This window comes from Delphinapterus leucas, chromosome 13 (genome assembly GCF_059928025.1).
Source record: "Delphinapterus leucas isolate spDelLeu-1000000601 "Yukka" chromosome 13, BTC_Dleu_Yukka2, whole genome shotgun sequence".
Classification (NCBI taxonomy): Eukaryota; Metazoa; Chordata; class Mammalia; order Artiodactyla; family Monodontidae; genus Delphinapterus; species Delphinapterus leucas.
In genome coordinates, this window is record NC_143141.1 from 6,687,353 (window position 1) to 6,707,843 (window position 20,491).

Sequence of the window (20,491 nt, forward strand, 5' to 3'; positions counted from 1 at the left end):
GGAGCTCCCCGATGCAAAGCTGGCTCCAACAAGGCTGTCAGCTCGGAGCCCCAGACACGGAAATGGAAAGTACACCCTACCAGTGAAGCCACGAGGGTGTGCGAGGGGCAGCGTGCTTGTGGGACGCTCTTTTGTAGGCAGAGTATCAGCCTTAGGCTAAGGGGAGGGCAGGGCACACAGACTATTCCCTGCCTCGATGGGACGACGGAGTAACCCCCAACTTTTCACCCGTGGGACACACACAAAGTGGACGTACTACAGGCAGACCTTGTTTATCGCGTTCCGCTTTATCCCACTTCGCAGGGAGCGTGATTTTGTACAAATGGAAGGTTTGTGGCAACCCTGCCTTGTCAGGTGGTGCTCAGCACTTTTTCAGCAATGAAGTATTTTGAAATTAAGGTATGTATAATTTAAAAAACCTAATACTATTGCACACTTAATAGGCTACAGTATAGTGTAAACAGATCTTTTATATGCACTGGGAAACCAAAAAAAAATTTGTGTGACTCGCTTTATTGCGACACTCGCTTTATTGTGGTGGTCTGGAACCCACAGTATCTCTGAGGTGTGCCCGCACAGCCATTCTCGTAAGGCTGCAAAGTGCCAAACCCTGCTCTGAGTCCAGAGGCTGTTTCTCGCACAGCTCTGTGAGTTCCCAGCCTCGGTGGCTTTGGGTACATTAGCTACATCCTCTGTGTGCTGCTGTCTCACCTGAAGAAGGACAGTAACAGTGCCCACCTCACAGGAACCTCACAAGGGGCAAATAGGCAAATACCCCAAAATTACATTGAATAGTACTGGGAACATAGCAAGAGCTCAATAAATACGACCCGCCATTTTTAGTGTGACCGTTTGTATGATCACAACTCACGGAAGATTCTACTTAGCCACACTTTGCCTTTACCCTCTGCTGGGCATCAGAATACCTTCAGTGCCGAAGGGCGGACGGTCTCCAGAAGTGGGTCCTCCAGGGCCAGCTCTTGCCTTCTTTCCACCCGGACCTCCGCGTAACTGCTCAGGAAATCAAGAGACCACAGCTGCAGGGGGTACATTCCAGGACGACACCAGGGAAGAGGGCTAGTGTGACAGGTCCAGGTTCCCTGTGTGATACCCCTCCCAGAACAGCCACCGGCAAGGAGGTTAGCCCTGTTACTCGTTTGAGGATGGAGTTTCTTTCTGGGCCTTAATTCCACTGCAGTCACGTCCACTGGGACATTCAGAATTATCTCCCTTTCCAGGATGTTTTTATTTCCTTCTCCTTTACTGATCTCTACCCTTACCCCGAAACCCCCAGACATAATTGCCTTTAGAAACCTACTTTCCTCTACAGAATGAGCCTCAGCCTTCAAATAATTAGAAGACTTTCTTAAGACCTACTCAGTTTGGACTATACATAGGAGGAAGTGACACATAAGTTTTTTTTTAGTAATTACAGACTACGAAACTGCCGGAAGCTTTCTTTCGACCAAACCTAGAACTAACCAGACCCAGACTGTCGACTAGTCTGTGGACCCACTTTTTGAATAGCGTGGGTAAATCAGTTCAACGTGGTGATGGCTGAGTGACTCAGCTGTGGCTTCTGCCTCGTGTGTGGAGACGCAGGCTGGGCGAGGGGTCTTGGGCCTATAGAATGCTTGTGACCTCGTTTACTCAATAGGTCACTCCCTACTTTCTCTGAAAATCTGGGATCTGGGAGGTAGAAGATGCAGAGGAAGAACAGGGTCCAGGTCAGATCTGAGGAGGAAGGAGCTGATGACGTCCACCTCCCCTGGGGGCACAGGGATCCTCTGGCAAAGGCCCAGGCGGAGAGGGGGGACTGGCCGTGGAATCAGAAACCACTGGCTGCTGATGTGCCCAGGGCAGGCTGGGAGGCCAGGGGCAGGTCCCTGAGAGTGGGTGCGCGATGCGATGATCATGGCCACTGGCCGAGAAATACCTGTGTTTCTTATCTCTCCTCCTTCCCCACTTACTAAAGACGAGGGATTTACTTGTGTTTGTGTGTGTGTGTGTGTGTGTGTGTGTGTGTGTATGGGGTCTATCCATCATCTATCTACCTACCTATATCTATCCATCCATCTATCATCTATTATCTATCTATCCATGTATCTATTATCTACCTATCTATCCATCCATCATCTATTATCTATCTATTCATGTATCTATTATCTATCTACCTGTCTATCCATTATCTATCCATCTATCCATCCAACCATCATCTATTATCTATCCATCCATCATCTATCCATCTATTATCTATCCATCATCCATCATCTATTATCTATCCATCCATCATTATCTATCCATCTATTATCTATGTATCTATCCATCCATCCATCCATTATCTATCTATCCATATATTATCTATCTAGCCATCCATTATCTATTTATCTATTATCTATCCATCCATCTCTCCACCTACCTACCTGCCGATTATCTGCTATCAATAATCCACCTCTTACGTGCATGTATATAATGCAGTAGGTATGTACATGTACCTCTCCACCTACCATCTGTTATCTATCGTCTATCTGTTATGTACATATACAAAATGCAGCCCTTCTTTCTTTGCTCTCCTCCAATGCTCTCCTCTAGACCAGTTTAAAACCGATGTATGTTCTTAAAATTTTTATAGTTGGGAAACCCCCAAATAGCACCTCTCCTTTACCTTTGGGAGGGACTGTGACCCGCACGGCAACGTCCAGGGAATACCGGTGTGCGGCCTCCCTTGGAAGCCCCACCCACCCACGCTGGGCTGGGGGCGCCCCCGAGGCCACGGGACCGCCAGGAACCCTCTCCCACCGGCAGCCTGGCTCTTGTACCAACCCTGCCTCGGTTGCCAGCAGGGGTTTTTTAAAGTGTTCAAAAAGGGGACTATGTCTCTGAGTTATTTAGACGCAAAATTTTAATCTTCTTCTCCAAACAGCAACAAGGGAAGGCTGGGGGCCGGATGGAGATGAGGGGAAAATATGTAAGTAGGTCACTGAAGCAGTAACTTACTAAGGAACATCCTGGCCGCCTGGAAGAGCTCAATGAGGCTTTCAGAGGGGCCTGACGGGACGCTGGGAGGAGCCTCAGCCCTGGGAGCACAGGGCTGGGTGTGGAGCCAGAAGGGATCTGAGCTCTGCGGATTATCCTGTTCACTGCAGAGCACGGCCCAGGCCCCGCTGAAGAATTCAAGCCCGGGGCTCGCTCCTCAGAAACAGGGTCCACTGAGAATGACGGGGCTCTGACGGAGCTGCCGCGGGCCTGGCCCACCCTCCCAGCCCCCTGCCCGCACCTGACCACTGAGTGCGTGCACACGATGAACTCGGGCTTGGAGTTCCACTGGTGGTAGGTGATGTAGTAGTGAGTCTGTAGCCAAATCCACTGCTGCCCTTTCGTCAGAAACCGGTAGCAACACGACTTCCCTTTGCCGAACTGCATCACTGTGAACAGAAGGTGGAGTCTGCATATCACCAACGTTAAGACGAAAATGGTCCTTTTGCCCCAAAGTTACTGTTAAAAACACCAGCTTTCAAAAAGACAGCGCCACACATTGGTCACTTCCCCAGTTGTGATGGATTTTAAGTCATTATCGAGGTCACGGTAAATGGTAACGAATATTCTGAAACGACGGAGGAATGATTCGTCTGCTTTCCCAAATGCTCAAAGGCTTAAGAGAGCCTTAAATCAGGGCAGATTCTCCAACTGGAATTTAATTAAAGAGAGGCCCTGGCTTTCCTGGGGCTCATCCTCCTGCTGCAGGTGGAGCCGTCTTTGGAGCTGCGGGAGCCCAGCGTGGGAAAGACAATCCAGACGCTGGGAGAACTAGACTGAAAATAGACATGCCAGCCAGCAGCCTCTGGACAGATCCTGCGGCTGCCAGTCTGCTGTGCATCCTCCTTCTACGCGGCTCTAAATAGAGAATCGGCCACAGGTGCCTTCCACCGCGGCTCCACCGTGCAGGGCTGCGTGGAGCCCCTACGGTTAAGTCTCTTCTGGCTTCCCTGGGGGCGCCCGGCACACACGGATACTGCTGGTTTAAGCCTGGGCAGGGCAGAAAGCTGGGCCACGGGTTCCAGGAAGAGGAGCAGTTGGGCTTTATTTTTATTTATTTATTTGGTCACACCAGGTCTTAGTTGCGGCAGGCAGGCTCCTTAGTTGCGGCATGGGAACTCTTAGTTGCGGCATGCACGTGGGATCTAGTTCCCTGATCAGTGATCGAACCTGGGTCCCCTGCATTGGGAGCGTGGAGTCTTCTCCACTGCACCACCAGGGAAGTCCCAGCAGTTGGGTATTTTTTTTTTTAACATCTTTATTGGGGTATAATCGCTTTACAATGGTGTGTTAGTTTCTGCTTTATAACAAAGTGAATCAGTTATACATATACATATGTTCCCATATCTCTTCCCTCTTGCGTCTCCCTCCCTCCCACCCTCCCTATCCCACCCCTCTAGGTGGTCGCAAAGCACCGAGCTGATCTCCCTGTGCTATGCGGAGCCGATGGGTTTTATTGCCTCAGTGCCTGGAATTTAGCTACTATTTATGCAAACGGTCAAGAGAAAACCTAACTAGGAGACTCAAGTGAAAAGGAGACACTGAATCTACCAATAAAATAATACTTGTAATAAATTCTTTGAGCCTGAGACATGATTAAATGAAGATTGTACCAACACATTGCTGAGGGGACAGCTGGAGACTCAGGTAGACAACTAAGTTACTCACAGGAAGATCCAGCTGGATTATTAAACTCAAGATGCCTTCAGCCTCTCCTCAACACAAAAGGAGGGACTTTTTCGACTACCTAAAATACACCCCAGAGTACTCAGAAAACATTTTCCTGATACTTTACAGGAATCACACTGTTTACTGTCTTCCAGGGTGTCTAGAAAAACCTCTTCAATGGATAGTTTGTCCTCATCAGAAACCTTTGTTCTGTTTCCCTAGGAGACTAATATCTTGAGGTCATTTTAAAAGGCCTGATCATCATAATTGTTGATCAAATGTTCTAAAGCTTGAAAAAAAAGGAGGGAACTTCAAAAGGCGGGGCGGGTAAGGGTAGAGGCCCAACAAACTGAGAGCGTCTTGCCCAGTCCTTCAGACGCTAAAGGTAGTTCTACACCCAGGGTGGCCTTTCTCCCTTGGAAGAGTCAGAAGCGGCCAACGGCTTGAAGTAGCCGTGCTTCTCACATTTCACGGGCCCCCGGAGCGCTAGGGGATCCTGTTAAAATGGATGCTCTGATTCCATAGGCCTGGCGGCGGGGAACCTGAGGATCTATACGTCTAACAAACTCCTTCTGACACCCGCGCTCTGCTCGAGGACCACCTTTGAGAAGCAAGGGGTTAACGTGTTAAAGGTGAGGCTTATTAACACCTAAGAGCGGTTCCTGATGGAATTCACGCCTGTTCTCGTGTCAACGAGATTACAATGGGTCGGACAGATGGGCATCTGGCAAAATGCAGTGCTGGTGGTCAAGCCGTGTAGCAGGAACCGTAGGTCGGTATTACTACAAATGTTCCTACTCAAAGGCAGAACCTGGCACCAAAAATACGGCTTTAAATGGTGAATTCTCGACCCCTCTTGCTAAGTGAGAACCCAGATGTGCTTGTGGTTTCCCCTCCGTCACACCATGAGCCTCGCCCCCCATCCCTTCGCCAGTGTGTTCCCCTGGTCTGTGGCAGAGCGCCTTCCCTGATCCCGTCCCCCAGCGGGGTGAGGGACCCTCCCCTGAGCCCCTCGATACCCTGTGCACAGCCCCTTCCAGACACCAACATCCCGTCAAGTCACTGTGCTTTTCCATCAAACCTTCCTCCTGCAAGGCAGCAAGGGGATTCTGGTCTTCCTTCTGCTGTCGGCCTCGCTCAGTATCTGACCTGTTGCTTGTGACCCACACACCTCTGCTGACTAAAGAAGAGTTAAGCGAATTCGGTATTTTGTCTTTGAAACGTTACTGCGTAACTTAGAAAAAAACACGGAGCAGCATCACCTTAGTTTCTTAAGATCAAAGAGCCTGCATATGTCAGGGGTGCTGGGAAGGGGCTGGAGGTGGAAGCAGACAGACCAAAGTCAATTCCGGGTGAACGCAAAACACAGGGGAATCCAGATAGGGACCTCCACCTCCTCCTAGATCATCTCAAAGAAGACCAAGCCCTCCACCTCAGAAGAAACCAAGTACTAAGTTGACTTCCAAAGCCTAAGAGTCCTGCTGTCAGGGCTCCGGGGAGAGAGCGGGGGGGGGGGGGGGCCCTTTGGCCGGGGCTGGTGTGAGGTACTCACGGTGCTGGTGGCACCTGGCCAGGAGTTCCAGATCGTCCACGTGGTAGTAGTCATAGCCCGAGGTTCCCAGAACTTCAAAAGGCAGGTATCCTATGATGGGAGGAGCTCTGCCGAGCACAGTGGGGGGTCATTCATCAGAGAGGAAGTACCGCAGGGCTTGCCCTGGTGGCCGACGAGGGGGCGGTTTGCATGTGTCATGATCAACCTGGGGGCCTCATTTCCCGAGAATAAGAGCAGGAAAATAATTTTGCAATGGTCAAAACCGGAGAGGCTGTGTTTTCCAAAGTGCTCAAAATTTTTTTGGCATTTAGATACTCAGTTCCCTTGGCCTGACCTGGCCCCGATAATCATAAATGTGGTCACTACTGAATAATTAAAAACAGCTATAGATTGGGTCAGCCCAACCTCAAAGTGTAAGAGAAAATCAAAGGGTGGGGAGGGGAGATTTCTTGTCCTTAAACTGTGAAAAATGTCACGAAAGGAAGTAAGAAGATTGGGTTAAAGGGACAGAAGGGTGGTGAAAGAAATAAGATGAGAGTTTCCTTCACATCTGGTCCTGCCTGATGGGAGCTGGAGAGGGTCCCGAGTCGGGTGGCGGGTGAGGGTATCCCGAAGATGTCCCAGGCTGTGGTGCCCTGGCTCTCCTGAGATGCTCTGACCCAAACCCAGGACATATCCTCAGAGGGGGCAAATGCAGTGGAGGGAAACCTCCTGCCCCCGGCTGGGAAGCACTTTCCCCACTGCCAGAGAGCCCTTCTTGCAGAGACCAGGACTGACTTTCCTCCCCCAAGGAGAGCCTGGCTCATGGAAACAAGCACTCGCAAAGCACCCAACCCAAATATGTTTTTCTTTTCACAAACCTGTGATCCAGAAATAAAAATTTCCATTCCAAGCTATGTCTTGAAGTGAATTCCTCTAAAGGTTTGTCAACGATGCACATTTCCTGTATTAAGAGGGAGAAAGCTATTACTCGGGGTGCCAGATGCTCCCCCCGGTTAGTTCAAGAATGCGCGGTCGGCAACAGAAGTTAAAATCGTTTAGAGCAAGTCTCCAAGTTGTCTTGGACTGCAACTCCGCATCTGTAGCTAATTTTGGTATTAGATGATGCTAAATTTATTTCACAAGCTGGGGAAAAATACCTAAGATCCAAAATGTCACACCACTCCCTTCCTATTATCTAGACGTGTGGTAAACATGTGGAAAATGGCTTTTCATCTGAATTTGAATGACTGATTTAACTCAACATTCATGCAATGTTGAATCTGCAATGCTGAATTCATGCAATTCATGTTGAGTTCATGACGTTAAATTCTGATGCGAAAGCAATCACAGATAAGAGACCACAGGCCAGCCCTCAATTTGACTCAGTTTTTACCTCCGCCTGCCCTGAGTGGTGTCAACATGGACGTGAAGGGTAGGGAGGCTTACAGAGTTCTAGAAGAGCATCTCTACAGGATGACCAGCAATTCATGCTGCCTTCCAACAAAATGGCTCGCAGGCCACCAAAGTTCGGGGAAAGAGCTTGCGGGGCTGTCACCATACAGAAATCAGACATTTAACGTTCTCAGAGTAGGTGACGAGCTCATCGAAATCTTATTCTTTCCCAGAAAGACAATGAATTACCCATCACTCAGTGTGACTCAGTGGTACTCGCTCCGCATGATAAATTCTCTCCGGGTACTTGCCTTTAAGAATTGCGGTGTTGCCAGGCGAACGGTGGCAATGAAGCAGACCTCCTTTCCCAGGGGCATTCGGCAGGGCCTCGAAAGGGCGCTGTCAAAGCCATTACAGGAGGGGCTGGGCGCTGGGCAGAGGGGAAGAGACACAGGTCAGCCCCGGCTGGTGCAGAGCCAAGCCCCACTGGGCACTGAGAGGCCTCAGGTCCATCAACTACCTCATTTTCACGGCAACTCGGGGACCTAGGTGCTACTCTCATCCCCACCGCACAGGAAACCGAGGCTCAGGCTGGGAAGCAACTCGCACAAGGCCAAACAGAGCTGGAATTCGAGTAACACAGTGCTCTGCGCCCCCCCACCCCCCACCCCCGCCACAGTCCTGCAGCCACGGCGGTTACCGCGCCGGGAAAAACTCTCTGCCAACTGAGCAGCCGGCCCCATGCTGCAGCAGGCCCTGGGTGCGCACATCAGCCAGTGTCCTAAAGGATGAGCTGCATCGTCAGGCGGTGTTTCTGATACTGATGGGCTCAGGGGAAGTAGCAGGTCTTGACACACGGTGACCCCACCTCTGTCCCTGGCCCTGGAGCGGCCCACTTGGGATTCAAGGGCTTCCGTCCTGAAACCCCCCATCTACCCACCCCCAGGAGCCCATGCAGATGCAGCGGCCTGACCGAGGAGATGGACTCAGGGTGGCCCCAACAGGTATGCAGTGTCCACAAGAAAACTCACTGCACAGGTGACAAAACCTGCTCACTGTGTCTTATGTATTCTTACAAGTCCGGGAAGGTGTGACTTCCCTTATTCTACAAATGAGGATACTGAGAGGTCCAGGAAGCTTGTGCATATTAACTGAGGTGACTCAGAGTGGAAATGATGCAGCCGGGCCTCCACCCAGGTCTTGGGACTCCCAAGAGGCGGCTCTTCTGGGCTCCTGCCTACCAGGCCCCCAGAGACCCGGGGGAAGTACCACCTGGCATTAGCAGCAGTTTCCCTGGGAGCCGAATACCTGTCTTCACGGTGCCTGTGAAAAACTGCTTTACCTTCCGGGCCACAGAAAAATTCTGCTATTTTAGGTGGAGTTTGCTAGGCGGGAAAAAGAGCTCTGTTCAATATGAGAAAACTCACTGAATTCTCTCCAGATTCCCCGGAACCTTCTACATGATTGCCCCCATCCCAGGTCAGCTAATTCAGAAACTCGGGGTGAAGCCCAGGTATCCGCACTTTTCAAAGCCCCCCAGATTTACTAACGTGCCGCCAGGGTTGAGGATAATTATTCGAGATAAACTATACCACCTCTTTCTTTTTAAAATGTATTTGATTATATCTTGTACATTTCTGAACTTGTAGATTAAGACAGAGTTATGTTTTCCAATCTGAGAACATAGAAAGCGTCAGAAAACTAACTGCGTTCTAAAATGAAATCTGCGCGACTCTCTTTGGATTTTGGCTTTCTGGGAATCCTTTGTTTTCTATGTTTACAGGTTTCTAAGTGATTCTATCTATAATGGGTCTTCTATCTATAGTGGTCTTCTACCCACTAACATGGATAAATTCCTTTTACCAAACATAGTCTCTGAATGCATTCACATAAATACTAATAAAGGTTTCCAAACATGAATATAAAGTGGGTAAAATAAAAAATCGTGGGCCCGAGAGAGTTTACATCTGTCAGTTGTTGGCCTCAACAGATTAATTTGTAGGGTGAGCCAAGGAAGTCATCAAGAGAAAGGAAAATAAGTCCACATAAGGGAAGGGCCTGCGATGTGAACATCTGCATAATAAAAAAGACATTTAAAATTCCCCAGATGTGAAATATCCTCTCTGCTTGAATCTATCAGACATCTCCCGCCAGAAAACAACCTAATAAAACTCTCTTTCAGGATAGCAAGACCTTCCAAATGAACATCTGAGGACTTCCCAGGCATTTAAGAGAAAGTCTCTTTAATCTGTCTCTAAACCATGAGCTGGTTTGATCCTTTCGGCTGCTAAATTCACGTGCTGTCAGTAAGCGCCTTCCTCAGTGATTTACAGCGAGGGGGACAAGGTTGGGAACACCAGCCGCCGCCCACTTCTTCAAGGGGCAGAGCCTCAGATCATGGAAATTAAGTGGGTGTTTTGCAGACCTTGCCATTGGCCTGGGTGTCTCCCAAGGTGGTCTTACCAGAGTCCTTTTATAACTTCGAAGGCTTTAGAGATGGAAATCTCCCAGGAGGGAAATTTCAAGATTGCTTGGAGTCTGCACTTGATAAGCCAGATCTTTTACAGAGGGGCCTGGAACTGAGCAAATTCCTTCTAAACAAGCTTCTCCCTCCACAAAACCTGAAGCAGATGAAGGCCTGATCAAAGGCGAATGTGAATCAAAGGTGAAAGTTGTAACAGAGGGCAAGGGGAAAACCTTGGGGGAAAACCAGGGGGAGGAGGACACTTTCAACCTTTGGCCAGTTGCATCTGAAATGACTTGTACTCTCTCAGCAGAAGCCTTCTCACAAATTCTAGAGTCGACGAGAGCAGGCTGTACCCTGGGACCTCCTGGTAATAGGGAATACTTAGAGTAACTTCTCTGGCACTCCTTATCCCGAGGTGGTTTAAAAACATTAATTAAGGATTTAATTAGTTGTTTCGATTTAAGTCATAGAAAAAAATAGATCTAATTACAACTGGCCTCCCTAGCCTCTCAGAAGGATTAACCGCTCATTGCAGCACAGCCCCATCTTATCAGATCTCTGACTGCTTCCAGACTTTTCCTTCCCCCGCCACCCAACAGGCATGCGTGTGCACACGTGCGTGTGCGCACTCACAACCAACAAAAGTGATGAATGCTTGCTATTGATACACTTCCCATCCCCACCCCCCAGTTACTCAAAAGTGATCTGAGCACAATCTAGTGAATCATTACAGCGCGGCCTCACTGTTTTGTTTGAGGTGTATTATTCATAACAATATTTTCCAACATTTATATCTTGTGTAATTATAAAACCCAATATACTATCAAAGATAAGTAATTTTGTGGTTATTTGCCGTGTAAAAGGATCCAGTATGTGTTTGCATCCCATTAATACAAATAATGAAAAACTGTTTTAATCTCTAATAAACTGATTTATCGTGCAGGGACTGCAAGACACTAGAGATATATTTAATTGTTACCTCTGCCCTCCTCAAACACATACGAGGACACAATCCCCAGAATAAGTATTTTACTTTGCGTCAGATGTAAAGGAGACTCTGGGTGCCATAATTAGATTATTTCGAGGCAGACAGAGAGCCGTTATTCCCAACTGATTTAGTATGTTCTGGAATGGAGAAAATGTTCACCAAACTATACTTTTTAGTGATTTACATGTTCTGTGTAGCGTGACTACATAGCTTTTATAGTATCCAAAAGAAGAAGTGACCTTGTCTTTCCCAGAGCTAAAGAACTAGCCTTCCCCACGCGGGAACAGGGGCGAGGCGTCTGTCTCCAGCTCTGCGTGGGCGTCTTAGCCACAGCAGGCGTCCAACATGTGTTTATTGAATGATGCTCTCACGAGATGACCTTCCATCTCACGGCTTAAAGCCTAGTTCGGGAAGAGACCTTCTGATCCTGGCCAGCAACCAACAGGCAGACCTTAAGACCCCAAGGTGGCTTCCCTTCCACAGCCCAGCCTGGTACTGCCGGTGGCTGGCGCGCAGTGGGAAGGTGGCCCACGGACACGGTTCTGGTTCCAGAGGCTCAGGCTGACTCACTGCCCCCTGATGCATTAACACCGGTCAGAAGGACGCCTGGGTGAGATGGGATGTGAACCAGCTGCAAAGCACTCCATGGAAGACAGTCAAGCGCCCGTCGTGGGCCTCGTGCTTGGAGAGATGCAGGATGTTAAAAGGGTCTACGGGGTTATGGATTCCCTTCTTTACTCCCAGATCGTTCATCACTGAAGCCTCTGATTTCAGAGATCCCGAAAGAACTTTGCTTGGGCTGGCATTCTTAGGATCCCCAAACCAAGAGATCCCAGAGGTTCTCTGGAGGATAAGAATGATGAGGTGTGTCTCACTTGGCATCCGGGGCTGGCTTCCAAGTCTGCCTGATGACAGAGGTGAGCTCCCAAATCAGTCATGACGAGGAGATAAGGATACCATGGGGGCAGGGAGACCCCAGGGGGTATGAGGACGGGCTTCCAAAGGGATAGGAAAGATGGAGGGAGAGGCAGGGATGGTGACAGGGAAGGTCAGCCAACAGCACAAACTGGGAATAGATGGAGAAAGAGGTAACTTTTTCTCCTCAGCATCAGTTCAGCCATCAGGCCCACGCAATGGAGTATTCTGATCAGAGATGGCCTGCTGATAAATTAGTCGCAACAGCTGTAGGAAAACACACTAATAGTCCACAAGGAGAGTGACAAATAGCTTTCTCTGCACTTCTTGGAACAAAGGAAAAACAAGTCCGGTAGGTGTCTGGGAAGACGTGAAACAAACAGTGGAGGTTTGTTAAAGGAAGAATGAAGTCCCTGAATTTCATTTGTGATAAATGTCCAAAATGTTTGGGATGGAGTGTTAGAATGTGGAGGGAAAAGTAATTTTCTGCACCTTCATGAGAAATCATCTCTAATTACGCACTCTTTCCAGACTCTCTTTCTCTCTCTTCACAGTATCCTTCCCCCAGTGTGTTGTGAAAAGCCAGCCGGGTGACTGGGCTCTTAGGAGAGTGGCAGCAAGATAATCCCGTGCAGTTTTTAGCCTGGGCCACCACCCATCTTGCTGGGGTAATACACACTTCTTCTTTTCTTTCTGCCAGTTCTGTTTGGCATTCGGAAAAAACAATGTCGGAGAAAGGCTGAGAGCCACACGAGGGAGCTGGGGGTTTGCAATGTGCTGGACTGAAGAAAAAAAAAAAAAAAATCACCCTAATGGGAAAATACATGTCTTACTTGAATTTCTTCTTTGCCCTGGCATTCATCAATTAAAATGAGTATTCGTCGGGGCCAGGAGCTTGTGAGGGCACAGATAAGATCTCTCCCAGACGGTTGGTCCACAGGGCCTGACTACTGGATCCTCAGGAGAGTGAACTTCCTACAGGCCCTCGTCCCCTCCTCCAAGTGGATATCTTGTGCACACTTTTATCACAATTATCGGACAACCCGGACAAAAGTTCCCTGCTCCCGGGCTGAAACAAGCAGGAAGATGGGGTTGATAAAGGTCTGACCGTTCCTCACCCCTCCATTTTAATAGATGCTCATGCGGAACGATGCCCTTAGGTAACAATTTGTTCTTGACTGTGATCGTGATTCCTCTGCAATCTAATCTGGCAGCAATGACCGTTGCTGGAGAAGGACGCCGCGCATCCCCGTCTGGGTGGCAGGGACACTCTGCTTCTTACTCTCGGGGGCCTGGGACAGACAGATCAGACTTCCCTCCACAAAGCTGTCCTTCTGGGCGAAACTCACATGCCCACTCCCAGTGACGTCTGGTGGGCGTGCAGTTGGTTCCCTTCACTGAGACGTCTCAATTAGTTCAGCTCAGGGAAAAAAAACCAAAAACGCCAAAGTCGTAACGTGAGGCAACCTACGGAAATCCCACAGAACATCAAGGGTTGAAAGCTGTGAAGCGTCCACTTCTGCCAGCATTTCAAATCTGGTTGCGTGGTTAGAGGTGAATAGGTAAAATGAGGGCAGGGAAACTTTTATCCTCTGGTGTGTGGTTTCTGGAAAGCCCAGAGCAGCATGTTTGCTGAGGGTGACCTACTTGGAAGCACACCAGCCACTTTTGAAATACTGCTTTCCGGATTTCAGTCAGATGCGCACTTAAATCCAAGTCTGGGGGCGGAGGTCGGCTCACAGAGAGGACAGCCTGCTTCCAGACACCAAGTTCTTTGAGGAACGGGGACCTGCTTCTTAGGACCCCTTCAAGCTGCCCCTTCTTAGGACTGTTGATTATGCCTGTGAACATCATCTGGACGGTTCCTTCCCAATCAGAATGTAGGGCTGGGGCTACCTGACTTGGGTTGGGGGTGTATTTATTCGAAAGCTCAAAAAAAAAAAAATCTGTTAGCAGACAAACATAGTCCCAAATAAAGTAATTTTGTTTCAACTCTATTCTGGAAACAGTGGGCAGAGCAGAGGTGGCCCAGGGGCTGCTCTGACCAGTGGTCCACCCCGGGGCTCCAGGCCACATGGCTGGGGTCAGAGCGGGCTTTTTATGGGGACAGGATGAGACATGTGATTCTACATCCCAGTTTAGATTCCTACAGGAAGCTTCTCACAGAGCAGGGTAGAAACTGTCCCGAAGTGAAACAATTCAAAGAAAACTACTTTCTCATCCCATTTCCTGACACGTACGTCCTCACACTGATTAAAAATCTAGGTTAAAGATGGGAAGTCCCGTCCCCTAGAACATCTGTGGCAAATGATGGAATCCTAAGGAGTGACCAAGACATAAGGATACAGATGTAGGGAAATTCCATTTCACTCAAGTATTTAGGCAATGGTTGGTGTGTTTGTCCCAGTGCCCAGGAGTGTGTGCTGGGGGGGAGGTAAGGTGGCACAACTGATGGGTGAATCTGGAAACATCCAATGAGAGAGTTTAAAGCCCGTCAACAAGGGCAAAGGTGCTTTGTCCTCCCCCGCCCCGGCCTCCCAGGGTCATAGGGCCAGACGGATCTGAGCAGGCGAAGCCGATGTCATCTTCATCTACATGGTGTAAGCGTCTCCTCTCTGGCTCCGTCCCACCCTCTCTTCCCTGCCCTGCAGCCTACACATTTACCTTGGGGCCTTTCAGCTTAAGGCCCAAGGGTTCCCGTGGATGTAAGTTTGGGGTAGCGGCCAGCACTTAGCAGCCTGGGTTCCCATCTATCTATCAGATGGGTCGCTGAGATGAGCTCTAGGCCGGGAGAGGTTGTCAACGACAGTTCTGGGGGGGGCTCCCGAGTGAGGGGCCTGGGAAAGACATCAGGAAGGGGGCCACTGGCCTCCCAGCACCCCGAGACCCCAGGTGGTCTCGGTCTCAACTTCTCTGACCACTCGGCACTGCTCCAGAGGCCTGCCAGTGCAGACAGTCCACAGGGCAACAGAAAGTAACACGCTCCAGTTTACCCAGTGTGTACGAAAGTGGATTTCATCTTCGCTTTGGATTTAGGGACAAAGAAGTGGTGGGAGCCCTCCAGGAAGCTGCTGCCCCTTCCCTGGAGTGTGCTCTGGGCTCAGCCAAGGCACGCTCCATCCTCAGCTCCCAGGGAAGGGCGTTATTTCCCCACAAGTCAGAAGTCTTTGGCCTGAACCCTGGATCTGCCCCCTTCCACCTGTGCATCCAGGGCTGAGGACTGAGCCTCAGTGTAGGTCAACCTGAGTCCACTGGGCACTTATTTATATGCCAGGCACAGACCGCGTGGGCCCAGGAAGGGGCGCAATGAGTCCACAGGTGAGTAAAGCTCCCCATCCTTTCCAATCCATTATTTCCTCTTGACAGGCACCAAACAAGAAGACATCAGACAACGCTCCTCAAACTCATCAGCCCTGCAGAAATGATAGGACTCTTCATGGTAATGGACCAAAGGAGGGTTTTCTGCATAGTGCTCTGAAGTATGAGCAGGTATTTTATGAAAATAAAACTGATTTGCAAGGCAGAAATAGAGACACAGATGTAGAGAACAAACGTATGGACACCAAGGGGGGAAGGCGGGGGTGGGTGGTAGTGGGATGAACTGGGAGATTGGGACTGACATGTATACAGTAATATGTATAAAACAGATAACTAATAAGAACCTGCTGTATAAAAAATAGTCTTAAAAAAAAAATAAAACTGATGTTCACGGTCATATTTTCTATCCTTTACCTATTGCTCCTTACCCTGTGCCTGCCTGGGACCTTGGGGAAGCTGCACGGGGTGGCTTGTGTAATATTCATGTTTCTGGATTTGATGCTTTGACATTTGGGGCCGTGCTGACTCTAGAGGGACTGCTCCTCTCAGGGTCAGACAACTCCTAGAGATAGTAAACAACTCACTTCCAGTGTACGTTTCGGAGGCAAAACCAACCCAGCCAGAGCTCACACCCCGCACCCTCTCCTCTATCAGGCTCTCATACTCTGAGCCACTACCCACCTGCCCTAATCCCCGCCCCACCCCTCTCACCCAGGGCCAGGACCAGACAACCAGCGGCAGCCCTTACACCCGACAGCCTGCTGTAATTATTCAAACCAGCCAAACCCAAGCCTGCTTACTCTGCCTTGCCTGCCCTTTTCTGCAGAAACCATAATAGAGGCCTCTGCCCACGTTTCCTGAGCTCCCTCTGCTTTTGGCCTATCCTGGTGCCCCCGCGTGTGGCCCTGCATGGCGTGCTGTGACCGTTTCTAGGGATCTGTAAGCATAAACCTCTTCATCACAGTCCTTTCCATGTCTGTGTGTCTTACCATATTTGATTTAAAACAAATCTAGGGTACTCTTAAAACAGCCTGGTACACGGGCGCAGGACACGTGATGTGCACAGGTACAGACATCATGGACCAACAGAATGCCAGGCGCTGGGGAGAGGCCTGTGTTTGCATCTAAATGTGTAATCGCCACCTCGATCTGTGGGAAGCAGCAAAGCCTGAGGTTAAGAGTATGAGTTCAGGGTTAGAACGGCTCTGAATCTGGGTCTCTCACATCCCACCTGTGCACTTGAGACTTAACCCTTTTATGAATCAATTTCCTCCTCTGTTAAGATGGAATGAGATCTTATATGTGGAACCTAGAAAAATGGTACAGATGAACCGGCTTGCAGGGCAGAAATGGAGATACAGATGTAGAGAACAAATGTATGGACACCAAGGTCGGGAAAGCGGAGGGGCTGGGGGGCGTGGGATGAACTGGGAGATTGGGACTGAGATGTATACACTAATACGTATAAAATGGATAACTAGTAAGAACCTGCTGTATAAACAAATAAATAAAATTCAAAAAAAATGGAATGATGCCATATATCTGGAGAAAACTATAATTTGAAAAGATACATGCACCCCAATGTTCATAGCAGCACTATTTACAATAGCCAGGACATGGAAGCAATGTCAATGTCCACTGACAGATGACTAGGTAACAAAGATGTGGTATATTTACACAATGGAATATTACTCAGCCATAAAAAAGAAGGAAATAATGCCATTTGCAGCAACATGGATGGACCTAGAGATTCTCATACTGAGTGAAGTAAGTCAGACAGAGAAAGACAAATACCATATGATATCACTTATATGTGGAATCTAAAAAAAAAAGATACAAATGAACTTATTTACAAAACAGAAACAGACTCACAGACATAGCAAACAAACTTATGGTTACCAAAGGAGAAAGGGGGTTGGGGGAGGGATTAGATCAGGATTAACAGATATACACTACCGTATGTAAAATAGATAACCAACCAGGACCTACTGTACAGCACAGAGAACTATACTCAATATTTTGTAACAACCTATAAGAGAAAAGAATCTGAAAAATATATATATTCATATATATACACATATATACATAAGGCTGAATCACTATGCTGTACACCTGAAACTAACACAACATTGTAAATCAACTATACTTCAATTAAAGAAAAAGAAAAAAAGATGGGATGACGCCATTAGGACCATCTCATGAGGTTGCTGCCAGGATTCAATGAGACAACCAGTGTCAGGACTCAGCCCAGGGCCTGGCACTGAGGAAACACTCCTAAAAGGTGAGCTATTTTTATGATCCCATCATTCCACGTTTATTGAGAAATAAACCTACAGAATCAAATCTGAATGATTTCCTATGTTAAACCTTACTTTAGCGGCCAAAAATGGTTGAATGTTGGTGACTTCATAGGGTTCCATCTTAGAAACTCATCTGACTGACACTTTTTGCTGTTTTAATCCAAGTGAGAATTATAGTTCAGTTTGTCCACAATTACATTTGGAGACTCTTGTCTCAAGAAAGCTCCCCTAACTTTGGTTTGTTTAGCAGGCTCTGCAAAGACACTCTGGTTTTAAACTCTTGGTTTTAAAACTTCCACTTTCAATGCCGTGTGTTTATAGCAGTAACAGTTCCCCCCACCAAAAAAAAAAAAAAAATCACACATAACTTCCACACATCCTTTCAGGCAAACAAACATTGTCTCAACTTGAAGAGAAAATAAAGCCTTGCTGTTTTAAAAAAAAAAAAAAAGTCTCAGGTATTCACAATGAAGCCTGCCTATTTCCTTGAAATCCTCTAAAACGTGATAAAAGACAGGAAGCTTCAAAGCGACATCCAGTAGCATCTTAATGAGAGTTGTGGAAATGTACATTCACAGGATAACGCTGCTCACCAGCCAATCACAACCCGGTACCCTTCATTAAGTGCGTGTGCTGTTGTCACGGAGACACGTGGGAGCAGCATCCCATAATTCCCACAGTCTCGGCACTCTGGGGACCCTTCCTTGCATGCGGCCAACTGGGATAGGCTGCTACCCCAGCAGCTGGCATTACGGCCACGGTACACATTTTAAGCAAATTCCAAACCACTGCTTATATTAATTCAAGGATAGAGGTGCCTGGCACCATAAGCAAGAGGAGTGCCATTAAAATTCCTATGGAGTGCCATGTAGTGTTACAATGGGGCAGTGTTTCTCAAAGTCCACGACCCTTTGCATCAGAACCCCTAGGTTGTTTTCCAACTGCTCAGTCCCAGCCGCACCCTCAGGTGTGCTGAACTAGAATCTTCCAGGGACATCTGAGAATCTGCATTGTAACAGGCTGCCTCACCCAGGGAACCACAGCACCGGACTGGCACCACGTTGAGTTCTCCACGAGGTACCCCTTAGGTCAGTTTCTTTACTTAGTCGTGTGGTTCATTACACACGTGTCTCATGAGGTTCAGGAAAGCCTCTCAGATGAGTCAGATTAGACACGGGCAGGTCTCGGCTTCATGCCACTTTGCCCAGATTTAGGGGCCCCCTTGGGAAGGCTGACCTGCCACCACTCCCAACCACTCGGGCACCCCGAGCCCTAGGTGGGGAGCTTCTGCAAAGGGCCCCGAGTTGGCCAAGGAGCCCATCATCCAGGCATCAGCCCTGAACACGGGGCCTGGAGGATCGTGCTGTTTAGCCTATAGTTGGAGCCTCTTAAGCAAAGCATGTATATGTACGCAAATAACATACAACAGGGACCGTCATTAGGACTCAGTGCCGTTACTTTGGCTGCTTCTAATGGAAACTCTGGGACTCATCCGACGGGGGTAATAGACTGGACCGTGGGTCCAGAGTTAAACAACAGCAAGCGAAGCACCACAAGTCAGCTGCCAGCATCCACTCCCTTGTGTCTCCCACCGGCGCACCCCCTCCTTCCCGTGGCTCACCTTTCTGTATTTGTTTCCCTTTGCCATTTTTTCTCCTCCCCTCTTCTCTCTTTCTACCATTCCCTGTCAACACTTCCTTCTGTTCCCCCTGCCCCATCTTTGCTATTTTATGAAATGTTAGAGCTTTCAAAGTTAGGTGTTTTGTGGGTTTTGAGGACTGGCCACTCTGTGCTGGGTGCCCCAGCGGGGCTGCGTGTTGGGACCTGTGTTTCTGAATCTCTGGCATCAGGCCTGCATCCCCATTTTGCCTAGGTCAAAAGTAAAACGGATGGGCTTCCCTGGTGGCTCAGTGGTTGAGAGTCTGCAGGCCAATGCAGGGACACGGGTTCGTGCCCCAGTCCGGGAAGATCCCACATGCTGCGGAGCGGCTGGGCCCGTGAGCCATGGCCGCTGAGCCTGCGCTCCGCAACGGGAGAGGCCACAACAGTGAGAGGCCCGCGTACCGCAAAAAAAAAAAAAAAAAGTAAAACTGAGTGTTTAAGTCTGCTTGAGAGTTGCAGCCTGGTCTTGGACAATTAGTTATCTGGGTAATTACAGAAAGCAAGATTTTACTGCTTGGCTTATGCTGCCTGATAATTCATCTAATGGAGATGGCTGGCTCCTCAGAAAAGGACCATGTCCTGTGCATTAGGGCCAGACTTAGCAGAAGGGCCATGGACTAGACCTATGAAAACAGGCTCCCAGCAATTCCGTAAAAAGGAGGATAAAAATGCAGAAGCCAGGGCTTCCCTGGTGGCACAGTGGTTGAGAGTCCGCCTGCCAATGCAGGGGACACGGGTTCATGCCCCGGTCCGGAAAGATCCCACATGCCACGGAGCGGCTGGGCCCGTGAGCCACGGCCGCTGAGCCTGCGCGTCCGGAGCCTGTGCTCCGCAACGGGAGAGGCCACAACGGTGAGAGGCCCGCGTACCGCAAAAAAAAAACAAGAAATGCAGAAGCCAAGGTTAGGGATCTTCATGTCACAATGAAGCCCTGTTTGGCTGTGTGTAGGCTGAGCCCGTTCTTTATTAACCGTAAGTTGTTTCTCACAGCATAGAACTATTCCATTAGCCTGAAAATAAATAAATGAATAAGGTGCGTCTCAGGGGGACGTCATGTGCTGGCATAAACAGGTGGGGATGCGTGTTCTTCCCGAATGGGAGGTACCATTTAGAAGCACAGAAAACACATCTTGGGAACACAGAAATCCAAATGCAAATATGGAAAGCACATATGCGCCCCTCCCTCCCGCCCCTACGTGCACGTTTGCATG

The 20,491-nt window shown here is 48.8% G+C and overlaps 1 protein-coding gene across 7 annotated transcripts in view; it reads right to left on the reverse strand.

Moving 5' to 3' along the window:
* Positions 1-20,491, reverse strand: part of NPAS2 (neuronal PAS domain protein 2) — a 180,721-nt gene that overhangs the window by 23,873 nt on the left and 136,357 nt on the right. For all 7 annotated transcript variants that reach the window (XM_022599109.3, XM_089922634.1, XM_089922636.1 and 4 more), the window contains 5 exons: positions 7,942-8,060; positions 7,117-7,199; positions 6,257-6,363; positions 3,278-3,425; positions 927-1,011 (listed from right to left, as the gene is read on the reverse strand). In XM_022599109.3, coding sequence (XP_022454817.1) covers positions 927-1,011; positions 3,278-3,425; positions 6,257-6,363; positions 7,117-7,199; positions 7,942-8,060 — 542 coding nt within the window. The remainder of the gene's footprint in view (positions 1-926; positions 1,012-3,277; positions 3,426-6,256; positions 6,364-7,116; positions 7,200-7,941; positions 8,061-20,491) is intronic.